The sequence below is a fragment of the Penicillium taxi genome (genome assembly GCF_028828555.1).
Source record: "Penicillium taxi strain IBT 34144 chromosome Unknown utg000001l_segment0_segment0, whole genome shotgun sequence".
Taxonomy (NCBI): domain Eukaryota; kingdom Fungi; phylum Ascomycota; class Eurotiomycetes; order Eurotiales; family Aspergillaceae; genus Penicillium; species Penicillium taxi.
The window spans coordinates 1,503,829-1,530,848 of NW_026643203.1; the positions used below are offsets into that span (position 1 = coordinate 1,503,829).

Below are 27,020 nucleotides of genomic sequence, written 5' to 3' on the forward strand. Positions count from 1 at the left end.
CTAGGAGACTTGTGCATGTAAAGTCTTCAGCCTATACCTTATCACATGTCAGAGATTATTTTGCTTAGAAATTAGATTCTATGCTTTAATATCTCTGTGTTTTTTTTTTCCTTCGAAAGCGTCGTTGGTTTCCTCAATTCCATGTCGCATGTACTGTTTTTGTACATAGCATAACCATTAAACCCCTAGCATGTTTGGAACTTTGTTTTATTTATCCAATCCATAGCTGAGACTCAGTTTTATCTTTGAAGTCAGACTTTTTCTTTACTTTTATTGGAATTGGGGTACTTTAGACTAGTTACAGTGGTGGAGCTCAAACATAAGTCATGTGACAAGCTCCCGTACACACTTTTTCTTCGCTTGGCTTTTCTTCTTTCTTCTCACACTCTTCTCGCGCCGCAACAATTTACAGAATGCTCAGGGATTTTGATGTTTGGATCCCTGATGCAGTTCTCTGAAGAATATCAGCCACAATTCAACAACTATTCTTGAGCAGTTCTCTTGTAATGGGCCCGCACACCTCAGCCCTGCTCACCCTCTATGTCCTGGAGCTCAAATGCGCAACATGGAACTAACCTAACTAATATTTTTGCTTCATCTATATCTTCATCTACATATATACCCCCCTGGCCTCATTACTTGTCCTTCTGAACCCAACCCCAAATTCGCGTGCCATTCTGGCCACTTCGCTTCAAGATTCATATGATGATTTCTTAATGATATTGAACCAGGTTGTCGTTTACACTTATAGACTCCTGGGGAATGATCAATCAATACACTGAAAATTCTGATTAATCACGAACACGAAGACCCTTTCCTTCCTTTTCGTTCCTACACACTCTTTACACTTGCACATTTCCCCAGTTGAACCAGATGAGATCCTGGAATCTTCATTTGATACCATTCCACTCAAGCAGAAATGCACCTACATGCATTGGTATATAGTTAATCACAATATTAAATTGTAAAACTCGAAATCTTGGACTGTCCTTCAAACGTGTAGTTGTAGTATGTACTGTCCATATGTTATATTATGTTCTGAGAATTGATATCACCCTTACTTCCCAGCTTTCTCCCATTGCTCAGCTTTACTCTCGTCTAGAGCATCCCGGACCCAAGAGGAAGTCTTTCTGTCAGGATGTGATGTGTGGTTCATAGCAAGACGCGACGCATTTGACAATCTGTCACGTCTTGCTGAGTGGATAGAGCTGACACAGTAGCTGAGGAGGACAAGTGCCATCGTGAAGGCTGCGATGGGGGCATTGACAGACTATTATTTAGTTAGTTTCAATGTTATAATGATATTATCAGTGATTTGTTGGAATAAGAATTCGAATATTGTGTATGGCCTGATTAGCCGTAGACTATGAACTTCGAATGGACTGGGAATTTAAGAAGCTGTTGAGGGACTGAATGGAGTATTCACATACCCCTTTGACCCGGCCTAAGCCTTTAGGGTTTGGTGGAGTGTTTTGGCTCATTATGTGTTGGACCTCGGGATTAGCTATTCAATGGTGGTGATAGTTCACCAAGTCGAAATCTGGGCAATTTGACTTACATAAGCATACTTCCACTCGCACTACAGTTAGCTATAACTTCTATTTAGTAGCTACTCGTTGGAAGGGCACTGTTTACTACTTTACAAAAAATTTCATTCTTTAACTGAGGCTTAAATTAGAACTGAACCTTGGTGAGGAGTCTGATATCTCCGTTGATGCTAACGTTCAACAAGTCCGAGCAGTGATCGGGTATAAGCCGGGGTCTGTATACGGCGTTTGCTTTTTTAGCTGGAATTTCCCGTTAACTCCGAGATGCTCGGTAAGAGTAATATCAACTACAAAGTAAAATCTATTATATTATTATTATTAGGAAACCGTAAGAAGCTTACTGGTTACTCGCTCGAACTGGGAAATTGATCAACATTTGATTTGATATGTTGGTACTGTGATTCGGGAACCTGTTCGCCACTGGTGATATCACGGTTGACTATAAAAATCTGATAGCTATCAAACTACGACGTAAGTATTGAAAGGAACAACAAATCAGACATTCCAGACATTCCACAGAATGCAGAGAACGAATGAAATGAAGGTAATGGTTCCGATGGCCGGCGATTATGTTGGCTTTAACCTCTATTGGGCCTAGCGATTTGGATTAGTAAGAATCTGATTATTTTAATGAATTCATTCTCCTCTCGGTTCCCCGTATCAGATCTGATCAGCTTTCGCCTCTCACATCATACCCGTCATCTTCCCTTTTTCTATTCTCCCTCACGACAATTCCCCTTCTTGAACCTCACTTGAATCTATTAACATCAAATTCCACTCCACTCAACTCCACAATGTTCAAGCGTATTGTCACCGTCGCTCCCCGCGTCGGCCTTGTGGCTTCTCGCGCTTTCGCTCCGCTCGCCTCCGTCTCCGTACAGCCAGCTCAGCGTCTCATCCAGACACCTCCTACTCAAAGACGCTCATATCACGAAAAGGTCCTGGACCACTACAACAACCCCCGGAATGTCGGCTCCTTCAAGAAGGGCGACCAAGATGTTGGCACTGGCCTCGTCGGTGCCCCTGCCTGCGGCGATGTCATGAAGCTTCAGATCCGTGTGAACAAGGACTCCGGCCGGATTGATGACGTCGTATTCAAGACTTTCGGCTGTGGCAGTGCCATCGCTTCTTCTAGCTATCTGACTGAGCTCGTTCGCGGTATGACCCTCGATGAGGCTGGCAAGATCAAGAACACCGATGTGGCAAAGGAGCTCTGTCTCCCCCCTGTCAAGCGTACGTCACTCCTTCTTTCAATATCTTTTTTTGTGTAATTGGTTTTCGCTAACTACTACTTCAGTTCACTGCTCTATGCTTGCTGAGGATGCTATCAAGTCTGCTATCTCCGATTACTATACCAAGAACCCTAACACCAAGACTACCAGCCTTTCCGGTACTGGTGCTTCCCTTGCCGACATGAAGGCTGATCTCGCTCAACCTAGCCCCGCTGCTGCCGTTTAAATTATATGAAGTTTAAGCGTGGGTTGAAAAATATGATTGCAAGCTCTGACCGATCGTCAATGCTTTGGGACGTTGACTCGGTGAATCTTGGTTCGGTAACTCATTTCTTTGGTTGATCGGAGGATTCAAACAAATTGACTTTGTTTGCTGTACAGAATTTCCTTTCTTTTTCTACGTGCCTGGGTTTTGTATTTTTTTCTTTTTTTTTCTTTTTTTTCGTTCTTTCGTTTATGGCGTTTCGGTATTCGGGATCCCTCGATCGATCATTTACCTAAAAAAGCGGGATGGTTTCCAATGTAACGATGAATTCAAATTTACTTCGCCATTTGTAAAGTTCATCGAGAACACTCATTTGAATAATTGTTAATGAAAGTCTATCTACACTACACCCAGACATGTGAACGAAACTATAGGTACAGCTCCATCCATAAATGGAACATATAGAGATATGGAGTAAAGAACGGAAAACGCCATCGCTCATACACAGATCGGTTGGTACAATCCATGCGAAAACAAAACAAGATATATGTAGCATATTAATTAAGTTCATGGGTATCGATTCCAAAGGATCAGCCACTGCGAATCCCGAACCGGCTCTTCAGAGATAAGACCGTTTCATAGACGGACAGCTTTACCTCGACACGCAGGAAGCCGGCCCAGGCAGCGAGATAGCGAAAGAAATTCAGGAAGACACCACCTGATTCTTGGATGGATTCCAACTGTTCTTCGAAAACGGAGCGCGTGGCGTAGCGGGCCAGAATCAGGAACGTGCGCATGGGACCTTGACGGGTGTGCAGGTTCTCATCAAGACTTCGAGCTGGGGGGTTGTTGTTAGTGCGCAATTGACAGAGTAGGTGGGTATGAGGACATACTAAGATCGTTGGTCTTGAGAATCAGTAACATAATACGCGGCACTTGGCCCAGCAACTCGACCAACTGCTGCAGCATGCCATCACCCAGAGCACCGGAGATATTGTCTTTCTCCTCAACGGTCCGCGAGGAGACAACGCTCTTCTGCGTCAAAGTACTGTAGTCACGACCGGTGATGGCACTGGCGAAGAGAGGGAACTGCTCATCAGTGACGCCGGCAACCTTGTACGCATACTCGCGCATGCGGGGGACATCCACATTAATGACGGCCAACCAGAGCTTAGCATAGTTTCGGCGTATCTCGCGGGGGATTTTACGGTAAAGTCCGTGATCATATAGAACGATATCGAAGTTTGGGTGACTACGGTCAGGGTTGACGCGGATGGCAATGTTGCCACCGTGCGGATCACAGTGCAAGGGAGCTTCGTCGCCGAAGATCATCTCGTTGAAGATATGGGCAAAGGCTGCTGAAACTTCATCCCGGTCGATGTTGTTGCGGTCTAGAAAATCAAGGTCGTCGGGGCGGGCACCGGAGATGAATTCCATAACAAGGATGCGCTTTTGCGACCACATGACTAGAAAATATCGTTAATATTGAAAAAGAGGACAGTCCACTGGGCCCATCTTTACCTTTGGGGATCACGAGCGGTGCATCAGAGTGCTTTCTGAAATACGCGCTAGCCTCTGTTGCATTTTGAGCTTCCATACGGAAATCTAACTCCTGCGGTAGGGAAATTTGCATCTCTCTCGATAGCCATTCCAAATCGTATTCCGGGAAGAATCGCTTGAGAGTCGCAAAAGTGAAACTAGTCAATGCGACATCTAGTGGCACCCATTCAGCCAGAGCAGGGTGCTGAACCTTGACCGCAACCTTCTCTCCAGTACTCCGCAGTGTGGCAATATGTACCTGGGCCAATGAAGCAGCACCAATGGGCACCGGTTCAAACGAAGTGAATAGCTCATCAATTGATTGACCGGTATCCTTCAGGAACATTTCTCTAACTGACTCAATTGACGAAACGGGGCAGTTGTCCTGTAGCGGGATGAAGGTTGTGGTCCATTCAAGGGGAAGCAGATAGCTCATACTACTGAGATGCTGGCCCAACTTGATAAACACAGATCCGTTTTTCTCGAGAACACGCAAGGTACGCTCAGCACAGCGCTTGTGGCATGCGCTGAGCTCAGCATTGCGTTCGGCCGGGGAGGAGGTTTCTTTATTGAGGGTAACGCGATAGCTATGGTAAGATTCAATCTCTCATTAGTAAAGCGTCGCAATGAGACTAAATGGAAGTTATACTGCTCATGTGATGCTCTACTTACTCGTTGATACAGACAGCCAAAGCACCAGCTACTCGACCACTTCTCTGCGCCGCCTGGTACAGATGGCTGAGTTTCTCACGGTATGCAAATGCGCCGACACCAAGTACGCCGAGCACAATCAAGTACTTGAGCTTTCGCTGCGACGGGACATTTGTCTTCGATCCGTTTCTTGTCTGGCCAATGGCTTCTACGGACGAGAGTGTCGGGGCGTTTATTGAAAAGCTCCGGCACGAGGAAGAGCGAAGTGAAGTAGAAACATGCTGCCAAAGTCCACATGGACTGGTAGAGATTGTGCGAGACAATGGCGATGATGATAGTGAATATTTAGTTCCGAAACCGACGTATGCGCTGATCGAAACTGTTGATGGCCGGATAGCTGTGGCGGGATTGGCCAAGGCCCGCAGTGGCACGCAAAGCGTGCTCATTGCGACCAGGTTCTATACAGAAATAAAAGAGCGGAGATTGTTGACTAAGCTATTGAAGCCCTCAATTCAGTCCATTGCTGGGATTGCATGACCAGGAAGAATTTTTGGAAGTTTCTCGCCGCCAATCGGGTAAACTCTTGGTTTGTAGTCCACACGTGATCTTCAATCTATATCAATGTACGTCATTGCGGACACACGGTATTTTATAGTTGACTTAAAGGCTGCTGATGACTCGACTACATGGGAAATACCCGGCGGACAATGTGTCTCATTGAGAGCTTGTAGGTAATATCTATGTGTAGCAGCCAGTGTCCACCATAGTAAGAGGGAAAAAAGGAGACCTATTATTTAAACAAGAAATTGTAACCTCAAAAGCCTCAAACCCCTCCGTACCTGGACTCTTACAACGCCATTGCCTCGAAACATAAAAGAAGGTGAAATGCTTATGTAGTGATCAATAATCACGATATCTGCAGTGTAAAGTATTACAAGGTGGATCATGCCCAATCAGAATCGGCGGCTTTGGGACGCCGACGTCGAGGGATGATTGAAGGTCGACGACCTACAGAGGTAGGTGCTTTTGCGTCGTCATCTTGGGACAATTCGGCAGCAAACAGTCGACTATTCGGCATGCTTCGCAGTCTATTCCGTGAGATACCAGCTGCCGAGGCGCTACCATTCGTTCCTGAACTCAAAGCAGACACACTACCATCGCGGCTGCTAGGCCGTAGAGCCAACGAGGAGCCGTTTAAGGCATTCCGAGGGTGACGTGGAGTGTCCCGACCTTCCAGGAATACCCGTGGCTGGCCTGTCCGGTTGGAGGAAGGGGTTGAGGGTGTCGAATTTGCAAAGAAGTTGGGCGGGGGGTGGATGTACTTAATCTTCGGCTCGCTGGTCTGCGCTTGCTCGCACCAAAAGACTCGCACCTCTCGTTCGACTGAACTAGCTTGCCTGCCATATCCCTGACCAGAATAGCTGGGTCATTTTCCAGCTCCCGGATTGCATCGAGTAGACCATATGTGGCAAGCAGCCCTCCTTGCTCCTCACTCGAGTCGCATATGCTTGATATGATGCGCAGTAGGTTCAATCGAACTGCAGCCTTGTTCTGGTGAAGCTTTTGTCCCAGTCTCAGGAAGAGATCCGGGCGAGCAAGGGTTGATGCCAAGGGAGGGCTCAGCCGAAGAAGTTTCTGAAGGGGCTCGAGGAGATTCTCGAATGCGTTCGCCCCCGAGAGAGTCAAACATCGGACAATGGCATCGGTGAAAGAAGTTTTCTCTAGACGATTCTCCAGAAGATGTTCTTCAACTCTGGCAGTTTCCTCTTGAAGCCTAAGAGAAGATTTAGATTGAATATAGGTTATTCTGTGGAATCAGATTTTAACATACCATGTGACAATCGCATCAAGGGCTGTCACCTGCCAATATGGATCCGCGAGCAGAGAAATGTAAAAAGAGAGTCCTTTGTTGCGCCATAACTCTCGACGGCCAACCTTACCGGACTGCGCCATGTCACAAAGGATAGGTAGAGCAAATTCTTTCAGAGGTCTCTCAGTATTGACTATCTTCTGAAGCAATGGAACAATGCCATTGAGCGCAGCATCCTCCTGTCGAGACTTGTTCAGACGGCACATGTTGTAGATTGTGTTGAGGATTTGATTTGAGACTTCACGGAAGTGGCCTCGCTTCATGGTTGAGCGAAGAAGATCAGTCAGAACATCAATGGCATTGGAATTTTGAAGGGAATCTAATGTTGTTGAAAGCATGGAAAGGTTCTTTATGAACTTGAGCATTGTCACTTGATGAGTGGGCGACATCCGTCTCAATTCTTTCAGAACTCCTAAGAAGGATTGTCGTTAGCAAAGCCTTTCAAAGACGCGGTTCAGTAATTATATTCTTACTGTGTAAGACTGTCCGCTCCGCGACCATTTCCTTGACGTGATTTTCGGCCTGAGAAAATATAAAGAAAATGTTGGCGATGCGGCCTTCAATGATTTCTGCCAGCTCGCCTTCTTCGTCCAAAACTCTGCTCAGGACGAGTGAAAGAGGGTCAAGAACAGAATTGCGTGACAAGATTCTACAAAAATCATTCTTTGGAGTTGAGCCCTAGAAGACATTTGTTAGTATCAAAGTAGTGGAAATGGCATCCGAGGGACACTCACCTGCAACTCAAAGACGCTCCATATTCCATTGACGCCTATTAGCACTAGGTCCCGCTCATCTTCATAGTCATCCTCCAAAAACTCGACCAGGACGTTCAGGCCACCAGCACTCACGAACATCTGGAGCGTGAGGACCGAGGTCTGATACATCTGCTGCACAAACGCCGCGGCTTCCAATCGAATTTCGCGAGGGTACTTCTTCGAGGCAAACTCATTAACAATAGGGATGCCTCCGACGAAGCACAGGTTCTCTTGGATCTCATCATCATTGTATATGATCGCATTGACAATTCGGAGCAAACAGTAGACGATGTCCCGACGACGTGATGTATCCAAGATTTCCAGAATGGGTAGCATTCCGTGGGCGCTGATGATGATGTTCTTAGTCTCCGGTAGATCATAAAAGATATTCAGGAGCTGCTCGGAGATCTCTGCGAGGACCTCTTCATCCTGGGAGGTTTTCAAAGACCCGACTAAAACCTCGACTTGGTTTCGGAGACGTGCGTATTTGTCACGCGCAATGTTTGCTTCCAGGTCCATTTCGTCGAACTGCTCTTCCAATTGAGCAAAGGGGTCATCATCATCGTCTTGATCCCCAAGCCATGAGTTGTTGGACAATTTTGTGTTCAGCATCAACGTGCTTCGGTCTGAGCCATCTTCACTCTCTGGGTTTTCTAGAGCCACCTGGTTGTCTCCAAGGATATCTGAGAAGTCCTCGTCATTCTCGTTCTCGGCAAATTTTTCCATTGTGATAGTGGATCTATCGCGCTTGACAGAGAGCTGCTTGCGCAATTGAGGATGTTGGCCGCTTCGGTCGTCATCAAATGCTCCCCATCCTTGATAATTGGTGGGGGATGTAGGATAATCGTCCTCCTAATGCCTCATCAGACATAAAATCAGTTGATAGATGCTATACAAATTACATACCTGGATGAGGCCAAGCTTTCGGTCGAGCACATCTTCGTTGGCCATAATTAGATCCGAATAGTCTTCAATGGAATTCTCTTTGTAGATCATAGCAGGACGCCTTCTAATTGCCGGTGCCGGAGTTTGATTTAGTATTGGAACATTTTCAAGAAGCGAAGTCGACGACTTGTTTGGCTGGCGCCTTATTGGGGTTTGTTTAGAAATGTTAGATATCGAGGACTTGGCTGCATATGGCCGTATAGTCTGCAGAGGATCATTCTCCGGAAGGAGGGAGTCTCGTGAGTTATCGTCAAAGTCATCGAAGCTATCATCCGGTCTCAGCACCGTCCCATCTAGCGATGCAAATGCTTTGAGCCGTTCCGAAGAAAGCATGCCGCCAAAATTGTCATGTGGCTGCAGGTGGGGCAGTTTCAATGCACTAGGAGAAATAGCAGTAGCAAAATCATCATCCCAGTTGTCATCGGCAGGCTCAGGAGATAAAAATCGGTCAGCGGATTTTGCAGAAACAGGAGACGACAATGTGTCCACCAGCGATGAATTGCGGGCTCCGGTAAGCGATTGGTCAAACTTGTTGCTCTTCCTCGACGGACCATCGCCGGGCGAGCGCAAGGCTTCGTTCCACTCCTGTACACTTTTTACCGCCTCTTCATACTCTGTCGACTTCTTAGGCACAATAGAATCTGACCTGCGAGCATTGACAATCCAGGGATGTCTGAGCAATTTTCTGGCGGAGACACGTAGATTGGGGTCTTTCTGGAAGCATTGCATCAAGAAATCTTTGACAGCCTAGAAAGATCGTTAGTAATTTGCACAGTTCATTTGAATGCAATGATCAGAGCACATACAGGAGATGCACCCTGTGGAAGTGGAGGATGGTCATCATTCACAATGCGAAACAGAGCTGGCATGGGTTGAAGGCTGTGATACGGGGGTTTGCCGTCCAATAACTCAATGACTGTGCATCCCAGACTCCATATATCAGAGGCTGTAGTTGCTCCCGATAATTCAATAACTTCCGGGGCCATCCAATATGGAGTACCAACAACACTTGACTCGCTGAGACCAGTCGTTCTACTAGCCACACCAAAGTCAGCCAGTTTGACTAGGCCTTCTTTGGTTGTCAAGATATTGGCGCCTTTGATATCTCGATGGATGACACCTTGTTCATGCAGATACAAGAGCCCATGGAGAACCTGTGACATGTACAAGCCCACCAGATTTTCAGGGAAACGGCCGAAATTCTTGGCAATAGAGTGAAGAGATCCATTTTCACAATATCTATACAGTAAGTTAGCCTCAAGAGCTGTATCACAGAGATTCGAGGTACATACTCGAGAATGATATTCAGAGTTTCTATCGACTTCACGAATCCATGGTACTTGACGATATTCGGGTGCTGATGTGTTTATTAGCATGTTAATAGCCAAATCACTTGAGAAATTGCTCACATCAAGATTTTTCAGGAGATCAATTTCCAGCTATAGTCACGTATCAGCAGGATTCTTGAAAGTTGGCAGGGAGATCTCCATACCATAATAACCCTCAATTCGCTTTTCGGAAGGTCCGTAAGCTTGATTTGCTTCACAGCAACGGTCTCTCCAGTATTCCAATTCAATGCGCGATAGACAGACCCAAATGCTCCCTTTCCAAGACAGTCGCCTAGTTGCTATTGTCAAAACTCCAAGGTCAGCATCTGCTCATAAAGTTGCGCTATTTTGGGGGAGAACCAGTTGTTTCCATACAAAGTCTGTGAGCTCTGCGACGTCCTTCGCAGATGACTTGATGACTTTCTCATCCTTGGGTTTGTCGTCTCGTTTGGACGGACTCGTGCTGATTCGTCTCAATCGCGGCTTCATTGGCGAACCAGGCCTGGAGGGAGTAGGAGGGCGCTGCCCCTCATTCCCATCGCCGGAGCGGAATGCCATTGCACAAGAAGCTAGGACCAAGTGAGATCTTGTATTTTTTCCGATCGCCGGTCTCAGTATGCGGTTTCAGTATGCGGTTTCAGGTTTTGACGGTGGGGGGGGTTATCTAGGAAAGGCAGGAGCCGAGGGCGACAGTCTGAGGGTTCATGTCCATAGACTCTGGAGGATTGATAGTGTTAATACAAGATCAGATGGAATCAGAGATGGGAGCGTCTGCTCGTGTGCAAGTGTTGAGGGGGAGGGGATGGGTTGAGTTGTCTCACCAAGCGATCATCACCAGGAGGACCCTCAGCTGGAACGCGCTGAAGAGCGGATTCAGACGGGCGCTTATGCGCATTCAAGTCCGCAAGGGAGTTAGGAAAATCAGACAGAATCAGATCAGAATGAGAATGCAAGACAAGAAGGGATGTGTGAGGAAGTCGGCAAAGCGTGATTGTTTTGAACTTTCCCTCTCCACAAGCCGCTCGCCGCATCCTGCCAACACCTTCGTGCCTCACTAGTTACGCCATGCGCGTCAGACATTCACACTCAACACAACATTTTATCTGATTTAGGAAAGTACCAATGGAAGTTTAAAGTGATAGTAGATCTATGATATTGGTTATTTTATATTTACATTCAGGCAATTAACTGCGAAGAGACTGAAGCTTGACTCGAAAAGCCGGGGTATCATTTCGTATGCGCATCACGAAGCAAGCGATGTACATCAGATATCAGGTACAGGCTACCTGCGATAACAAGTGGCTGACTTTGACTGGTCTCGCTAGCCCAGTTGATTGCAGAGAGTAGGTCACCTTCAAAGCTCTGTACTTGGCCTATCTCGGGGATAGACCGAATCGCCAACGTAAGGTCAACAGCATTGGTTGATTTGACCCAGGGCATTCCATCCACTGGTCCAAACTCTGTAGTTGCGACATTATCACCCGAGCGGATGATCGAGCTGAAAACACCCGCAAGATCCTTCCCACTCGACGCGGCAACCACCCAGGTTACGTTCTTAGCATGCGGCCGCAGTTTACGGTCCACATACTTTCCCAGAACTTCAGCTGATTGTAAGTTATGAGCACCGTCTATAAGGGCGGACTCTTGGCGGGAAGTCAAAGCCTGAATGGAGACATCCTCCAATCGACCAGGCCATTTAACGTGGGCAAGATGTGGAAGTAGAGACAGAACATCATGATTGGGACGAACGCGAGGCAAAGCAAGGCGAAGCGCCGAGACTGCGCAGCACATGTTCTGTTGTTGATGGGGTTCAAGATCCCATTCCTGGAACAATTGTGCAAGTAGTGGAGCTTGCGCCCCAGCCATATCTGGAGAGACGAAAGTTGCATCGATTCCAAGCTCTTGGATGCGATGCGACAAGGTCGCAATCACTGCCGCTTCATTGGTATTATCAATCACGCATGGTACACCGGGCTTTAGAATACCAGCCTTCTCTAGGGCAATTTCCTCGATTGTAGAGCCCAGAAAAGCCTGGTGATCCATGCCAATCTTCGTTATGACTGATACCAACACATTGTCTAGAATATTTGTGGCATCCAGGCGACCACCCATGCCCACCTCTACCACGCCAATTTCGACATTTTCATGGTTGAATATCTCGAAGGCAGTAGCAGTCAATAGTTCGAACTCGGAGGCGCCGATTCCCAGAGTTTTGTCTCGAAGTTTAACCTGTTCCTCGATTTTTCGGAAAAGGGATTCTTGAACGACTCGTTCGCCAATTGTGATACAATCCCATCGGTCAATTAGATGTGGAGAATTAAAGCGGCCACATCGAACACCGTCAGCGGATAGTAAGTGAGAGAGATAGGCACTGATGGAACCTTTCCCGTTGGTCCCAGCGATGTGAATGGACCTCCATGAGAGGGTGGTCTGCTGAAGCAATCGTGCAACACGGCCCAAGCCAAGCTCAATCATTCCTCTGGTGCTTGAAAGGAATGGATAAAGTCTATGGTCATTATAAGTTAGTGGGTCAATATAACGACTGAAGGGAGCTAGTAGATCCAAGATTCCGTGGAAAAGACCAGTGAAAGATAACGATAAGGTCATGTGATATTGATCTCATTTCCACTAACTCCTGTAACCCCGAGGCGCGTCAACGTGTGTATAGAAAAATTTCCGAATCTACTCTCCGCATCTCCCCACCTTTGTTCACTCGTTGATTTACCTGATATTTCCAGCTATGGGTCTCCCGTGAGTTTAATATGGACGCACGCAGTCGCATGCGCATGCCCAACTGATCGAGTCTTTGATTGACCGGATTGATAGCATGTGGCGCTCGCCTTCAGCGGAACCTAAGCCTACACCTTTGCGCACAAATACACCCAGGATAATCCATCGTCCTTCTAGCCTTCCCCGCCGTCCCCCTGTCCGCCCTTCTGGCCGCCGTCACATCATTCCTGTTGATGAGGAATATCGTCGACTGGAATTGGACAATGAGGCCCAAGTTAACGCTATGGGAGAAATCATGCAACGTGAAATTGACCGTGAACACGAAGAATTTCGACAACTGAACCTAGACCAAGAGGAATATCGTCGACTGGAGTTGAATAATGAGAATCAAGTCCGAGTGATGGCAGGAATCATGCAAAGCCAGCGCGAACGTGAACTCGACCGTCAGCGTTACCGACAACTCAACCGTCTACTTGACGAGCCTCATGCCGGCACACGTTCTCCAGTTTTGAACCTGGGTGTTAGCGAAGATGGGTTAGACTTGGAAATCGCCCGACGTGAAGCTTTGGGTCGAGCTCTTGGTATGCTTGGTGGAGGACTTGTTACGCGCCCTTCTGCGCAACTTCATACCACAAATTGGACGGTTGGTGTCCCAACCCAAGATATTCTTGAGCCCCCTCGACGTACCCCAAGCTTTGCACCAGCGGTCGGATACCACACCACCATATCCGCGCGGCCTCCTTCTACGCAGTCTCACCAGACTCGGCAACAAAACAATGCTCGGACACCGGAATATGATGATAGCGATATCACCTATTACCGAGAGAGACTTGGGTACCGCGTGCGGAGCCCTGACGCCGAGCAGGACGATGATGTTTGGGAGCCTCTTGTATCCACAATCACCATGGATAGCAACATTCCATCCGGCACCACCAATTCATCAACCGACAACACGACCCGGGATTCAGCAATCCCATCGGACACAAATCCTTGCGATATTGCTCCAACGGAGGATGTCAACGGTCTTGGATTTAGGATGCGACGAACTACCCGTGACAGAGACAATCAGGGTACTTGAGTTGTACTATCTATACCAGGCTCCATGATTTTTTGAAGCGATAGCGTTCTTTATCTTTTTCTCCATTCACCAAATGGACAGTTCTAATTTCACGTGACTGTGAAGCGGGTCTTATCTGAAATCAGTTTACTCCGCCGATTCACAATTCTTCTGATTATCTATCTGCAGATATCCTTTTTGCCGCGCTACTAAGATCTATCCTCAATCTGATTTTTCTGGCTCAGGCAAGCTACAGAAGGAGATGGAGGAGGCTGACATTTGATATTACAAATAAACTATTCGGAATCAACTCGAGCATCGGAACTTGAACAGGGGGCCGAAGGATGACTAAAAGTGTCTTGTAAATAATTACGGTCAAACAACGAGGTGATAGGTCTTTTTGGCTTGGTAGCCCTCATAATTAGAAACCTCAAATTCAATTAAAAAACTTTACGAGTAATGTAAGGAACTCAACTATCTGGCCGTGGAGGATAGTATACATTTTGTGACGTATATAGGTTTCGGAGCACAGCAGTCCCCACCGGAGTAATTCATAATAACCCCGCTAAAGGTTATCGGTCAAGTTTGTGGCAACTTTCTATTGACCAACATCTTACTACATTCAGGGACACTTCATCTTTTGCGCTGTTTCACTCTCTTTCTTCCCATATCGTCCTGCCTGCTGTCATTTCCTGCTCGCGGTTCTTGTTACGTCCGAGTATCGGGGTTGTATATCGCACGCGATCAAGATCTGAGGGAAATCGCGAAGGGCTGGTCCATCGCTGCCTCAAACGAGCTATCTCTGCGTCTTCAACTGTCTCAGATCTATCCTTGTAGCATTGCTGGTCCAAATCCATCATGAATGAACAGGTCGAACACCTGGTCAACAAGACTTGGGGTGAGTTGACTGAAGCTGAGCTATTCAAGTCCGGTATCACCTCGACTTGGTGTCACTCGACTTTGTCTACTAGATGACAGACTCAATCTTTCATTGTCACTCGCGCCATGCTAACATCCATTTTTTTTCACTAGCTAAATTCTGCTCTACCCCCGATGACGCCCGCCTCATGATTGCCGTCAGCGGCATCCCAGGCTCCGGCAAAACAGCGCTAGCCAATATCATGACTGAACGAATCAATAAGATATATGCCTCAGAGAACCTAGGGTCAACACCAATTGCCACAACAATTCCAATGGACGGCTACCATCTTACGCGGGCGCAGCTAGCTGCCATGCCAGACCCAGGATATGCGTTTGCACGACGCGGTGCAGCCTTTACATTTGACCCAGACAAATTCCTATCACTTGTACAAGCACTTCGGGAACCAACTGCTTCGGGTGCGAAAACTCTCTACGCACCGAGCTTTGACCATGCAGTCAAGGATCCAGTAGATGACGATATTCCTATCCCACCGACGTGTCGGGTGGTTTTTTTCGAGGGTCTATATCTCAGTCTAAATAAGAAGCCGTGGGATACGATTGCTGAGTTGATGGACGAGTTATGGTTTGTGGATGTGGATTTCGAGGTTGCGAGAAAGAGGTTAATTCGGCGACATGTCAAGGCCGGGATCGTGAAAGATGAGGCAGAGGCAGATAAACGTGCCCGGGAGAATGATCTGGTGAATGGGAAGGAAATATTGGACTTTAGATTGCCTGTTCATGAGATTGTTTCGAGCATCTATGACCCTATCTGGGAGAAGTCGTAAGCCGTGATAACCTTGGTATGAATGGAGTAGGCTTGTATTGTCAAGGCTGTTGACAGTTCTTGCCTAGGAATAGTTGCCTAGGTTCCAAGCTTCAAGGTTGGATTCATATACAACACCTATCCATGTAACTCATCGAGTCTAGAGGCAGAACCTCAGTTGAATGACGACTAACAATGACAATTGAATAAGTTTTCAAAGATTGCAACGCCCTTGGTTTAATGTCCATCGGTCTCTGGAAAACCAACGCAGAGAGTTCAGCATACTCTGGTGCCAAAGTCTTCTCGTATCGAAAGACTCAATCCACTCAGAAATAAAGTACATGTTTGCTGTGAACTGGACAATTCCGCTTCACTTTAAACAAATTGTTTAATCAGAGAGATCGTTGTAATCTGTATAATGACTGTATTAAATCAATTGAAGCTGTTCAAGACGCTAAGTCATTTTAGGTATAGTTCGAGACAATCACGGCGGGGAAGTTTAATAGATCTGTATTAGTAAATACGGTAATATTGAGGTATATTTTAGGCTAGAAACGTAAGAAAATGTACCTATTTTCAGGAACTGATGCAGGTACATACGGAGAATTACAAGGACCCTGTTGATTGGGGCGCCCACTTTTTGCCTGAACGGTGGACCCTGTTTCTCACCCTGAAAGACTTCCGGCGCTCTCCTCCAAACCTCGTCACTCTTTTATCATCTTTCAAGTTGTTACTTCTACCTTGAAGTTCCTACTTTCACTTCACGCTCTTTTCGCACCACACTCGTTACTACTACTCTCGCTACTCTCGGATACGCTGCGCGATCCATCGTTCTTTCACAACAATCTCATAATCTCACAATCTCAATCTCGTCTAAGCACCGATCCACCATGTTTTTCAAGTCGACTCTCGTTCTGGCCATGATGGCCCTTGGCAACATTGCCATTGCTGCCCAGACCCCGGGCTGCCTTCTCGGCGTTATTGGGTACAACTCCACAAATCACTTACAATAACAAATCTGACTTTTCTAGCAACACCGCCAACCCGGATGACATGCCAACTATATGTGGCTCTAAGGATATCCAATCCTCCATCTCGAAGCAGTGCGGAGAGAAGTCTGTGCAGTACTTTGCCAACATGTGCGATGCTGCTGGCTACAAGATTGGTAAGGTTCTAAAAGAGAGACGTTTGATCAGCGACCCCAAGTACCCTGGAACTAATGTTGTCAAATAGAGGAGTCTAGCACCACCGCCAGCTCCTCGACTTCCATAACCGGCTTCGTCACTGCTATGTCTACCGTGACTGGTTCCCCGGTCACTGCCACCTGCCACGCTGGCTGCACCAAGACTTCGACTGAGACTGCTAGTGCCAGCTCTGGTTCTGATTCTAGTTCCGATTCCGGTAGCGGCACTAGCAGCACTGAGACTAGCAGCGCATCGAGCCCTTCCTCGACCTCCTTCAATGGAGCTACGACTGTGAAGTTCTCGACCAGCTTGCTTGTTGCTGGAATCTTTGTCGGTGCTGCCGCACTTCTGTGAGAGTAATCTTACAACTCATCTACCCTTATTGGTTGTATTGATGGATTTAATATGCTTTTTTTTTTCTCTGTCTACCCTTTTGCTTGTGGCGAACTTGAAACAGTTTGCATCGATGATCCATCCAATTGCTTGATATCACTTTGACCTGTACTTTTAGAATGCAAACCAAAATGCTTCTGTCACTCTCTTTTAGTCCTTTATTGACCACACTAGATGTCCGTATCATGTACAGGCTATGCAAGGAGCCCAAGCCACAGTAGTATCTCAGGCACCGCCAATAAATTCAGGTCTTTCATTCGACTGATGTAGGAGTGTAGACTAGCCTGGGTCACTGTATTAAAGCCGAACTAGATCAGCAATTGACTAAGTCATCCGGATATAGATCCTGACGGCAGTTCTGGAATGCCGGCAATAAAAGTGGAGTGGGACGCGTGACTCACGTGACCAGGACCACACTAATTAAAATCGCGTCGCGAAAATCACGAAAATAATAGGTAATCACTCTAGGCGACGCCTATCCACTTGTTTCTTGCTTTTCTCTCATCCATCCCTCCACCTTGTTCTCTTCTCATCTTTCCCCCTCCCACATTAACCTCCAATTCATCCGATACTTCTACTTCCCTTTGATTTATACAGTTTCTTCTCTTTGCTTTAATATCCTCCGAGCACTTTCCACCGCACAATGTTCGTTTACAAGCGAGGTCAGTTGCCACCTTTCAGTCAAGCTGTGAAGTCATATCGCGGGGCAACGCGTTCTTCCTTTATAGGAATCATGACTGGCCTTGCCAATGATGGCAGTTCAATATGCTAACGCGAATTTGCCACAGACGGACGCAAAGAACGCGTCCAGTTTGACAAGATTACTGCCCGCGTCTCTAGACTCTGTTACGGTCTCGATCCCGAGCATGTCGATGCTGCTGCCATCACCCAAAAGGTTATCTCTGGTGTCTACCAGGGAGTAGACACCACTGAGCTGGATAACTTGGTACGTAAACACTTCACTCTTGACTTGACTTTCGACGATTTGCTAATCCTTCACAGGCTGCCGAGACTGCAGCATACATGACTGTTACTCACCCCGATTATGCCATCCTTGCCGCTCGTATTGCCGTATCCAACCTTCACAAGCAGACCAAGAAGCAATTTTCTATGGTTATCTCTGATCTTTACAACTATGTCAACCCCAAAAACAAAAAGTCCTCCCCCATGATCTCCAAGGAGCATTTTGAGATAATTCAGAAGTATTCCGAGGAGCTTAACTCGGCCATCGTTTATGACCGTGACTTCAACTACAACTACTTTGGCTTCAAGACCTTGGAGCGATCATATCTCCTGCGCCTTGATGGCAAGGTTGCCGAGCGTCCCCAACATCTGCTGATGCGTGTGGCTGTCGGTATTCACGGCGAAGATATTGAGAAAGCTATTGAGACCTATCACTTGATGTCCCAGAAGTACTTTACCCACGCTTCTCCTACTCTCTTCAACGCTGCCACCCCTCAGCCGCAGTTGGCCTCCTGCTTCCTGGTTGATATGAAAGAGGACAGCATTGAGGGTATCTATGACACTCTTAAGACATGTGCCATGATCTCTAAGACTGCTGGTGGTATTGGCTTGAACGTTCACCGTATCCGTGCCACTGGCTCTTACATTGCTGGAACCAACGGCTCTTCTAACGGTATCGTTCCCATGCTCCGTGTGTTCAACAACACTGCTCGTTACGTTGACCAGGGCGGTAATAAGCGTCCTGGTGCCTTTGCCATCTACCTTGAGCCCTGGCACGCCGACGTTTTCGAGTTCCTCGATCTTCGCAAGAACCACGGTAAGGAGGAAGTACGCGCCCGTGACCTCTTCTTCGCTCTCTGGACTCCTGATCTGTTCATGAAGCGAGTTGAGGCCAATGGAGACTGGACTCTCTTCTGCCCCCACGAGGCCCCTGGCATGTCTGATGTCTACGGAGACGAGTTTGAAGCTCTCTACGAGCGCTACGAGAAGGAGGGTCGCGGCCGCAAGACCATCAAGGCCCAGAAGCTGTGGTACGCTATTCTCGAGGCTCAGACCGAGACTGGTAACCCCTTCATGCTGTACAAGGATGCTTGCAACCGCAAGAGCAACCAGAAGAACCTGGGCACTATTCGCAGCTCCAACCTGTGCACCGAGATTGTGGAGTACAGTGCCCCCGACGAGGTGGCCGTCTGCAACTTGGCTTCCCTCGCTCTGCCCTCTTTCGTCGATGCTGCTCGCGGCGAGTACGACTTTGGCAAGCTGCACGAGGTCGTTCAGACTGTCGTGCGTAATTTGAACAAGATCATCGACATCAACTACTACCCTGTCCCTGAGGCCGCTAAGAGTAACTTCCGTCACCGCCCCATTGCCCTGGGTGTCAACGGTCTTGCTGATGCCTTCCTCGCTCTGCGTCTGCCGTTTGACTCTCCCGAGGCTAAGCAGCTGAACATTCAAATCTTCGAAACTATCTACCACGGTGCTCTGACTGCCTCTTCCGACTTGGCCAAGGAGCTTGGTACTTACGAAACCTACCCTGGCTCTCCCGTGTCGCAAGGCATCCTGCAGTACGACATGTGGGACCGTACCCCCACCGACCTCTGGGACTGGGCCTCTTTGAAGGCCAAGATTGCTGAGACTGGTGTTCGCAACAGTCTGTTGGTGGCTCCCATGCCCACTGCCAGTACCAGTCAAATCCTAGGCTTCAACGAGTGCTTTGAGCCCTACACTTCGAACATCTACTCCCGCCGTGTCCTTGCCGGTGAGTTCCAGGTTGTCAACCCCTGGTTGCTGAAGGACCTGGTCGACCTGGGTCTGTGGTCGGACAACATGAAGAACCGTATCATCGCCGACGGCGGTTCGGTCCAGAACATCCCCAACATTCCGGCCGACATCAAGGCCCTGTACAAGACTGTGTGGGAGATTTCGCAGCGCTCCATCCTGCAGATGGCTGCCGACCGTGGTGCCTACATTGACCAGTCCCAGTCGCTCAACATCCACATGAAGGAGCCCACTATGGGCAAGATCACCAGTATGCACTTTGCTGGCTGGAAGATGGGTCTCAAGACTGGTATGTACTACCTGCGTACCATGGCCGCTTCCGCTCCCATCCAGTTCACCGTCGACCAAGAGCAGCTCCTTGTTGAGGACACCAATGTTGCTCGTACCAGCAAAAAGCGTGTTGGTGCCACCTCTTCATACTCGGCCGTGCCCCGTGCCAACGGCATCCAGTCTGCCACTATCTCTATCCCCAGCCCCAGCCAGGAGAGTTCCCGCACAGTGACTGCAGACCCTGTTGTTGTCGCAGCTCCAGTGGTGGCTGAGGAATCCCCTGTTGAGGAGGCCGAGGGAGAGAGCAAGGAGGGTGACATCTTCTCTGACAAGGTCCTGCAATGCAGCATTGAGAACAAGGAGGCTTGCATTATGTGCCAGGGCTGAAAGCTTCTCTTCTGTGATGATTTCCATGTTTTAGTATTTCCCGATTGCGCAGTTTTCCCTCGCAGTCATGCAATTGTTTTCTTGTGACTTAAGTTGTATTATGAGATTGATTGGGTTTCTTTGTTTTGTCTTAATCACGGAGGCTATCTTCTACTTACTTTTCATTGGCGTCTCTAGATTTGAAATCGATTTAAGAAATTTCGTACATCATCTTCTACTTCGTATATCCCCGTATGTCCCCGTATAATCTCCATCTGTTACCTCCTCGCCTCTCGCGACGTTCCCGACGTTCCCGACGTTCCCGACATCACTGCCGAAGTCTAGCCGTAAGAACTTAGGCTCCGTCTAGGCTCTGAACCAAATCCGGCGATGACACAATGATCTTTGAAGACCCTTTGGAACAAGAACTTTTAAGTTTCTTCCATTCGCCTTCGAAGAATGTGATTTCGAACCATAGATGCCAAAAACGGCGATACCAATCCTTTGAAGAAGCAAGTTAGCCGTATCGTCGCCGACACATTCCTAAAGCGCCAAACAATGCCGATCAAATGAACGCCTCTGTTCTCCGCATGTTCTAATACGCTAGCGGGGTTCCTTGATTGTTCTTTCGCCTTCTTCGCCTTCCCTTTTTTCCGACGTCGGGATACTTCTTCTGTCAACCTCACTTTAGGGTTCTGACATATTGGATTCGGTGTGTGCTAGAAGATTACCCTCGCCTCATCTACGGTCAGTTCCGTAGATGGTGGACTTTCAGTGAGTATTCCTCGGGGCCGTAATATCCGTATAGGAGGAGGATTCTGTTTGATAATATATCAAGTCAATTAAGCCCCATGAAAACTCCCAATGCGCGACTGTCATGATACAACCACAGTGACGAAGTCCTTCCTCTTCCTTCATCAATGCTCTCATCCTGCAGGAAGTAAGGCTAGTCCAAAGGTCAATAGCGTCAGCACGATTGCAAAGCCTTGAGTCTTGGAGCCTAGACCCAATGAAGCCCGGATGGACCACATTTGACTTTTTCCATTCGCACAGTTTGATTGCCGTGAGAGACTCAGTACCATGGTCCCAGCTGCCATCAGTGAGTGGCGCAAGATGGACCATAGAAAAAATGGGATTAAAAAATGGAGATCCGCCAAGAACGAAAAAAAAGAGGGAAATTGAAGTTCCACTTGTGGATATGAAGACCCGATTGGATAGAACACGGGCTGGCTGGGTCTAGAATTGAGAGAGAGAAAGCCAATGGTGAGTTGGAAGTGGAAAAGTGGGACAGTGAATAGGATAGGGATGTTGCTTGTGTCTCGCCTTAGAAAGTTGGGCGTTGGTGCATGTTGTACGGCGCCTGTAGAATACATGTATCATGTATCGTGTATCATGTGTCAATAGTTTACTAGCCCAATAGTGCGTACTATGTCTTATGACTAAACTAAAACTGAGTCTTACTCCGTAAAATGGTCTGTAGCCTTGAATCCCCCACTTGTTGTAAGATTTAATTGGTGGCGGTTGAGACAGCCGCACTAAAGGGATCAGGGCAGTATGGATGACTAAAAGTGGCTGTAGCACGTCTTCCCCTGCGCCAACTCTGAAGGCAACTCACTATCCAATAATATTCTAATATTTTTTCCTCCGGTACAATCCGGCTCAGGTACACTTTGAAACGTGATGGAATACATGGAAGTGGTTTGTGAAAATATAATAAGAAAATATCAACTGTGTGGAATATTCATATAGAGTAATCCATAGTAGGAAGGCAGATTTAATTGATTTTAAATGTATTTGCAGCTTTTGCCTTTGACTTTGTGATCCATGGGTTCATAAGTGGGTCCAATACCAAGTACTTCATTTCCGTATTTATACCCAAGTCTTTCCCCCATCTTCCAGTTTTTTTCTTCATCCACCATCCTTATCGCCGTTTTATCACTCACACTCCTTTTGAGTTGATCTATCGTTTAACTGCTGTGCAGTAAATCAGTCTTTACACTCACAACTTGGTTCATTCCCTTTCTGAAGAATACCCCATTTCTCACTCATTGTAAAAATGGCTGCCTTTATGAAGACCGTTGCCCTTGCTGGTGCCCTTTTCACCGTTGCTGGTGTTGCTGCCCCTGCTGCTCCCATGGACAAGCGTGATGTTGTCTGGGAGACCGTAACTGACGTTGTTTGGACCACCATTGATGTCACCACCACTCTCTACCCCGGCCAGCCCACTGCTACCGTCGAGACCTACCAGACTACCGCTGAGGTTTCACCTACTCTCAAGGCTGCTCACCACCAGCACAACCACTACCACACCACTAGCTCTACCTCCTCCACTGAGGCTGAGCCCACCACCAGCGAGTCCTCTAGCTCCGAGGCTCCTGTTCCTACCGTTCAGGCTGCTGCCGCCGTTGTCAGTTCCTCCAGCTCCTCTGAGGCTGCTCCCACCACTCAGGCTGCTCCCACCACTCAGGCTGCCCCCATTATTCAGGCTGCCGTTGAGTCGACTTCTTCCACTTCATCTGCTGCCGCTGCCACTACCTCCAGCTCCAGTTCCAGCTCCAGCTCCAGCTCCGGCGGTTCCTGCTCTGAGGGATCCCCCTGCGTCGGTGACATCACCTTCTACGACACTGCCACCTTGAGCACCAACCCCAGCTTCTGCGAGACCACCAACGACGGTCTCGTTGAGCACGTCCTTGCTCTGCCCGTCGGCATCATTACCCAAGCCGACTGTGGCAAGACTGTTACAATCACTTACAACGGTGTCACCAAGACCGGCACCGTCGTTGACAAGTGCATGGGCTGTGACAACACCTCCATCGACCTGTCCCGCGCTCTCTTCGATGTATTTGCCTCCGAGGACGTTGGCCGTGCCACTGGTGCCTCTTGGTACATCAACTAAAGTGTCCACGGACAACCCCCCCGAAACGCCACGTCGATCGCGCGCGCCTCGGAAGAAAGATGGGGAACATCTCTGGTAGATTTCTGAACAAAAGAGGAATAGGCATACCCGTTTGGGTCTCGATGAATCTCTGCTTTTCCCTCATAACATCTTCATTTCTTTCTCTGAACTGGATTTTCATCCAGTTTCGGACCTATTTTTCACTTCTTCTTACATTCTTTTCTTATGAACCCTTTATGTGCGCCCCTAGAGGGTTGCCTTTATGCCCTTCTTGTCGATAGATTATGCTCTTTTTGGTCTTTATTTCCCTCCCCCTGGAGTTCTTTTTGAACCCTCCATAAGTTTCCAACCCATCATCCCAGCGATATGGAGGAGAAGTTACAATTGATGAATTTCTTGATGACTTTACTGTGAAAATGAAAGAGAATCAGAAACCTCCGGCGCGATTTTGCGGCGAATGGAACAAAACTAGGGAATTGACTGAGCCTTGATTTTTATCAAAAACTTCTTTCGTATCTTAGGTTATTAGTATTTCGGTTTCGAGTTATACGATCTCGAGTGAGGCTTAAAGTTCACTTCGATTTTGGATCAGGAATCAATTAAATTTCCTTGATATGAAACATATATGACCACGTAGCTTTTGGATCGACAGGGGATGGGCGGATCATTACTCTACACATTGATAGTGGAGTAATGGTACCTGTAGCTTTGGATCGGGATTCACCTCGTGTTCGTGAGACATGCGCTATTGACTGAATTTACAATACCGGTATTTGAAATTAAAATCAGTGGAAAGCGAAAGTAAAATACGAGGTGTCACTTACACAGCCACGCACCGTTTGCATAGCCACATATATCCACTTTTACTCGATTAGGGCTCTCACTTTCGATTCTCCCAAAAATTGAGTAGTAGACATAACTCATTCACTTGGTCTGATTATGTGTCAAATCTGCATTCTTTTATACTAGCTTACCTAGGTACTAGCTATGGCATCTCTCATTCTACTCTCTATTCACTTTTTCTCATCATCCATATTCGAAATTAGGATATTTATGTGACCCATATAGTTATAATCAGACTCTTCATCAACCAATCCTTCTTCTCTCTTACACACATCTCTCTGCAGAATTCAAAGCCAGACATCCAAGGTGGCCAGAAGAACCCTTCCAATAATGGCTTCCTTTGCCAAAGTTCTACCGCTCCATTCTTATCACACGAAGTTTTCATCACTTCCCTTCTCCTGTCGTGGACTAACGGCGCCCCTTATTGTGATGGCGACCCAGTATATGCTGGACTGTCCAAAAGAGACAGTCTTCGAAGAGCGTTGGATCTTGATGGACGTGACAGATACACGGCTCACCTATTAACAGGTCACTGGGCATGATGGAATGGTGAAAGTCCTGGAGTCGATTAGGGGATGCGGCTCTAAGAATGACTCCACCATGACTGTGAATTAGCTAAAGGCCACATTCAAAGCTCGCACAGCCTACCCAGGTAGCTTGGAGTCAAAGCAAGACCCCAGCCCAAATTTAACGGGCTATAGAGCTGATTATATCTTGGTGTCTATGTCTAAAGGCGCAGAAACCAAAGATATGAGGCTGCAATGACGAAGATAGTACGGAGCTACAGGGAAAAGAGTGACTCAACCTGCGCGTGCAAGCAGCAAAACTAACGAGAAAGAAAATTCTCTTCATCTTTGATCCATTCACTTTCTTTGCCATTCCAATCACGTAAACAAGATGACTGAGCCGAGAATGCGCTAGCTAAGAAGATGGAATTATTAAACATGTACGAACCTAACCTTCGTCCCACCTTCATGAATTAAGATGTCCCTGCTCTATAGGTAGTCGCGAATACCTTCAAGGAACTTTTTCCTGCTATCGCTATCCAGAAAATTCCGAGCAAGACCTTTAGCGTCGAGGCTAGGTATGTTGAACCATAGCGGATAATGTCGTGGTAGGGCATATCCTCGCATATCGTGACTCATCTGGTGCTCTTTCCAGCCCCAGAGGAGAAGGAAGAAGACATTGCAAAGACCATCGCCTCCACAAATATTGAAATCGTTCGTTTGCCTCCAGGGCTCTGCACAAGCTGTCGGATACTAGAAGTAGCCAGTTTCCTTTCCTATCTGGTCACAACCACCACTATCCCGAGGTCCAGGGAGCAATTTTTCCAATTCAAATTTCGTTGGTCACTCCATCAACTTTGTTGATCACATTTGCTTGCTTACACTTTCTCCAGGATACTGTTTTTGATGGACTGGATCTCTTGTTCTAGGCCTGTCGGTTCGAGACGCGTTTGGAACTATCCTACAAAAGGTTCTGTAAAGTTTGGCTGGAATCCCAGTGCCGGCCCTCAAGTGAAATTGGCCAAATTTCGTATGCTTCCTTTTGGACCAGCGTTGCCAGCAGTAGATGTCACAACAGATTTTATCAAAGTCATCAAGAATATGCTAGGAATCATGACAATTAGCATCCTTCATGTTTTCCAGTCTGAGTACTCTGCCTCGGTACTCATCATAATAATGAGGCATGACTTAACGCCATTAGGATAAAATGCTTCAAGTAGCGGCTACGATGATGCCTATTCTTTTGGAGGTCACCGGCGACTTGTAACTATCACCAGCCCGGTGCCCGGGTGCCCGGGTGCCCAGGTGGCTGAAGTCATTAGAAAAGGTGACTTTTCCCGAAAAGCAATTGAAAGGGGGATAGGCGTCTTTTTTTCAAAATTGGAGCTTTGTTTTGAGATTTTATGTGGGTTCTAGGGTTCTAGCACCATATATTCATTCCTCCAGGGCTTCAGGGCTTCAGGGCTTCAGGGCTTGCACTTGGAAAAGGCGCATCTGTTCTAGGTCATGAGTAGGTGCCCCGATGGGTTCAATAAAATGATGCAAGAGTGACAAGTATTGAATAATTATAGACTACAGTTTATTGGAATTGAACTAGTTGCCTCTTTTCGTATGTCATAATAGAATTGAAGTAAAGTACTGTGTACGGAGTAGGAGATTAAGATACGTTATCTGCATTATAGCGGGACCTGACGTGACACAGCAGACAGCTTAAACGCCGCATTTCGGCGCCTAAATTATCGGGACAGGTTCAACGGGATATCCGATGGGGCCATTCTATTTGAGCTGGAAGAAGGATAAGCAGATCCATTTCAAGCCCCACGTTGTATTCTAGAGTCGTACTTTGTACTTTGTATATTACGTAGGCACTGTTTAATAGCTATACTGTATAGTAATAGCTCACCGAAGCTGCATAGAAATACGAACTAACTGAAGAAAGTTAGAATAGACTAAAAGGAACTAAAATAGCGAGTGATGAGTTTTCAAGAAGAAAAGAAGAAAAGAAGTAGAAAGTGCTGGATATCTCACAATTGACCAATCTAAGGCTTGGCTTTGAGACTTGGGCCCACTCGCGTCGCCCCCTACTCCGTATGAACGGGTACTCTCTATATTCTACTTTTCCCCTCAGCTACACAGTACATAGGACCATGTTAATATCCATGGATGTATTAAAATAGCCTTCTATCGAAGCCGTTCTGTTATATTGTTCTTGAAAGAACTCCTTTTTTGTTATCGAAATATTTCCTACGCCTTGAACCCCACTAGTGCGTAAGGCGG

General features: G+C 47.2%; 11 protein-coding genes across 11 annotated transcripts; 6 read left to right on the top strand and 5 right to left on the bottom strand.

Moving 5' to 3' along the window:
• Positions 1-1,057: 1,057 nt before the first annotated feature.
• N7495_000554 (uncharacterized protein) lies at positions 1,058-1,481 on the bottom strand (the record flags this gene model as incomplete). Its single annotated transcript, XM_057203224.1, has 2 exons — positions 1,058-1,270; positions 1,431-1,481. The coding sequence occupies 2 exons, from the start codon at positions 1,479-1,481 to the stop codon at positions 1,058-1,060; spliced, it is 264 nt and encodes an 87-aa protein (XP_057067297.1).
• An 860-nt stretch (positions 1,482-2,341) lies between these two features.
• Positions 2,342-3,005, top strand: N7495_000555 (iron-sulfur cluster assembly scaffold protein; the record flags this gene model as incomplete). The annotated part of the gene is made up of 2 exons (XM_057203225.1): positions 2,342-2,780; positions 2,845-3,005. 2 exons carry the CDS (start codon positions 2,342-2,344, stop codon positions 3,003-3,005), a joined length of 600 nt encoding a protein of 199 aa, XP_057067298.1.
• A 569-nt stretch (positions 3,006-3,574) lies between these two features.
• N7495_000556 (ABC1 kinase family protein) lies at positions 3,575-5,620 on the bottom strand (the record flags this gene model as incomplete). Its single annotated transcript, XM_057203226.1, has 4 exons — positions 3,575-3,822; positions 3,878-4,450; positions 4,506-5,110; positions 5,196-5,620. The coding sequence occupies 4 exons, from the start codon at positions 5,618-5,620 to the stop codon at positions 3,575-3,577; spliced, it is 1,851 nt and encodes a 616-aa protein (XP_057067299.1).
• A 748-nt stretch (positions 5,621-6,368) lies between these two features.
• Positions 6,369-10,630, bottom strand: N7495_000557 (serine/threonine-protein kinase; the record flags this gene model as incomplete). The annotated part of the gene is made up of 10 exons (XM_057203227.1): positions 6,369-6,948; positions 7,006-7,456; positions 7,518-7,722; positions 7,779-8,651; positions 8,706-9,491; positions 9,551-9,983; positions 10,037-10,101; positions 10,154-10,183; positions 10,237-10,371; positions 10,448-10,630. 10 exons carry the CDS (start codon positions 10,628-10,630, stop codon positions 6,369-6,371), a joined length of 3,741 nt encoding a protein of 1,246 aa, XP_057067300.1.
• Positions 10,631-11,299: 669 nt separating this feature from the next.
• Positions 11,300-12,547, bottom strand: N7495_000558 (dihydrofolate synthase; the record flags this gene model as incomplete). The annotated part of the gene is made up of 1 exon (XM_057203228.1): positions 11,300-12,547. The coding sequence occupies one exon, from the start codon at positions 12,545-12,547 to the stop codon at positions 11,300-11,302; it is 1,248 nt and encodes a 415-aa protein (XP_057067301.1).
• A 352-nt stretch (positions 12,548-12,899) lies between these two features.
• On the top strand, positions 12,900-13,880 carry N7495_000559 (uncharacterized protein; the record flags this gene model as incomplete). The annotated part of the gene is made up of 1 exon (XM_057203229.1): positions 12,900-13,880. The coding sequence occupies one exon, from the start codon at positions 12,900-12,902 to the stop codon at positions 13,878-13,880; it is 981 nt and encodes a 326-aa protein (XP_057067302.1).
• Positions 13,881-14,509: 629 nt separating this feature from the next.
• N7495_000560 (uncharacterized protein) lies at positions 14,510-14,716 on the bottom strand (the record flags this gene model as incomplete). The annotated part of the gene is made up of 1 exon (XM_057203230.1): positions 14,510-14,716. The coding sequence occupies one exon, from the start codon at positions 14,714-14,716 to the stop codon at positions 14,510-14,512; it is 207 nt and encodes a 68-aa protein (XP_057067303.1).
• Position 14,717: 1 nt separating this feature from the next.
• Positions 14,718-15,565, top strand: N7495_000561 (kinase-related protein; the record flags this gene model as incomplete). The annotated part of the gene is made up of 2 exons (XM_057203231.1): positions 14,718-14,757; positions 14,892-15,565. 2 exons carry the CDS (start codon positions 14,718-14,720, stop codon positions 15,563-15,565), a joined length of 714 nt encoding a protein of 237 aa, XP_057067304.1.
• An 868-nt stretch (positions 15,566-16,433) lies between these two features.
• N7495_000562 (putative GPI anchored cell wall protein) lies at positions 16,434-17,081 on the top strand (the record flags this gene model as incomplete). Its single annotated transcript, XM_057203232.1, has 3 exons — positions 16,434-16,528; positions 16,575-16,708; positions 16,777-17,081. 3 exons carry the CDS (start codon positions 16,434-16,436, stop codon positions 17,079-17,081), a joined length of 534 nt encoding a protein of 177 aa, XP_057067305.1.
• A 682-nt stretch (positions 17,082-17,763) lies between these two features.
• On the top strand, positions 17,764-20,519 carry N7495_000563 (ribonucleotide-diphosphate reductase subunit RNR1; the record flags this gene model as incomplete). The annotated part of the gene is made up of 3 exons (XM_057203233.1): positions 17,764-17,782; positions 17,909-18,066; positions 18,123-20,519. 3 exons carry the CDS (start codon positions 17,764-17,766, stop codon positions 20,517-20,519), a joined length of 2,574 nt encoding a protein of 857 aa, XP_057067306.1.
• A 2,035-nt stretch (positions 20,520-22,554) lies between these two features.
• Positions 22,555-23,394, top strand: N7495_000564 (RlpA-like double-psi beta-barrel domain-containing protein; the record flags this gene model as incomplete). Its single annotated transcript, XM_057203234.1, has 1 exon — positions 22,555-23,394. One exon carries the CDS (start codon positions 22,555-22,557, stop codon positions 23,392-23,394), a length of 840 nt encoding a protein of 279 aa, XP_057067307.1.
• Positions 23,395-27,020: the final 3,626 nt, after the last annotated feature.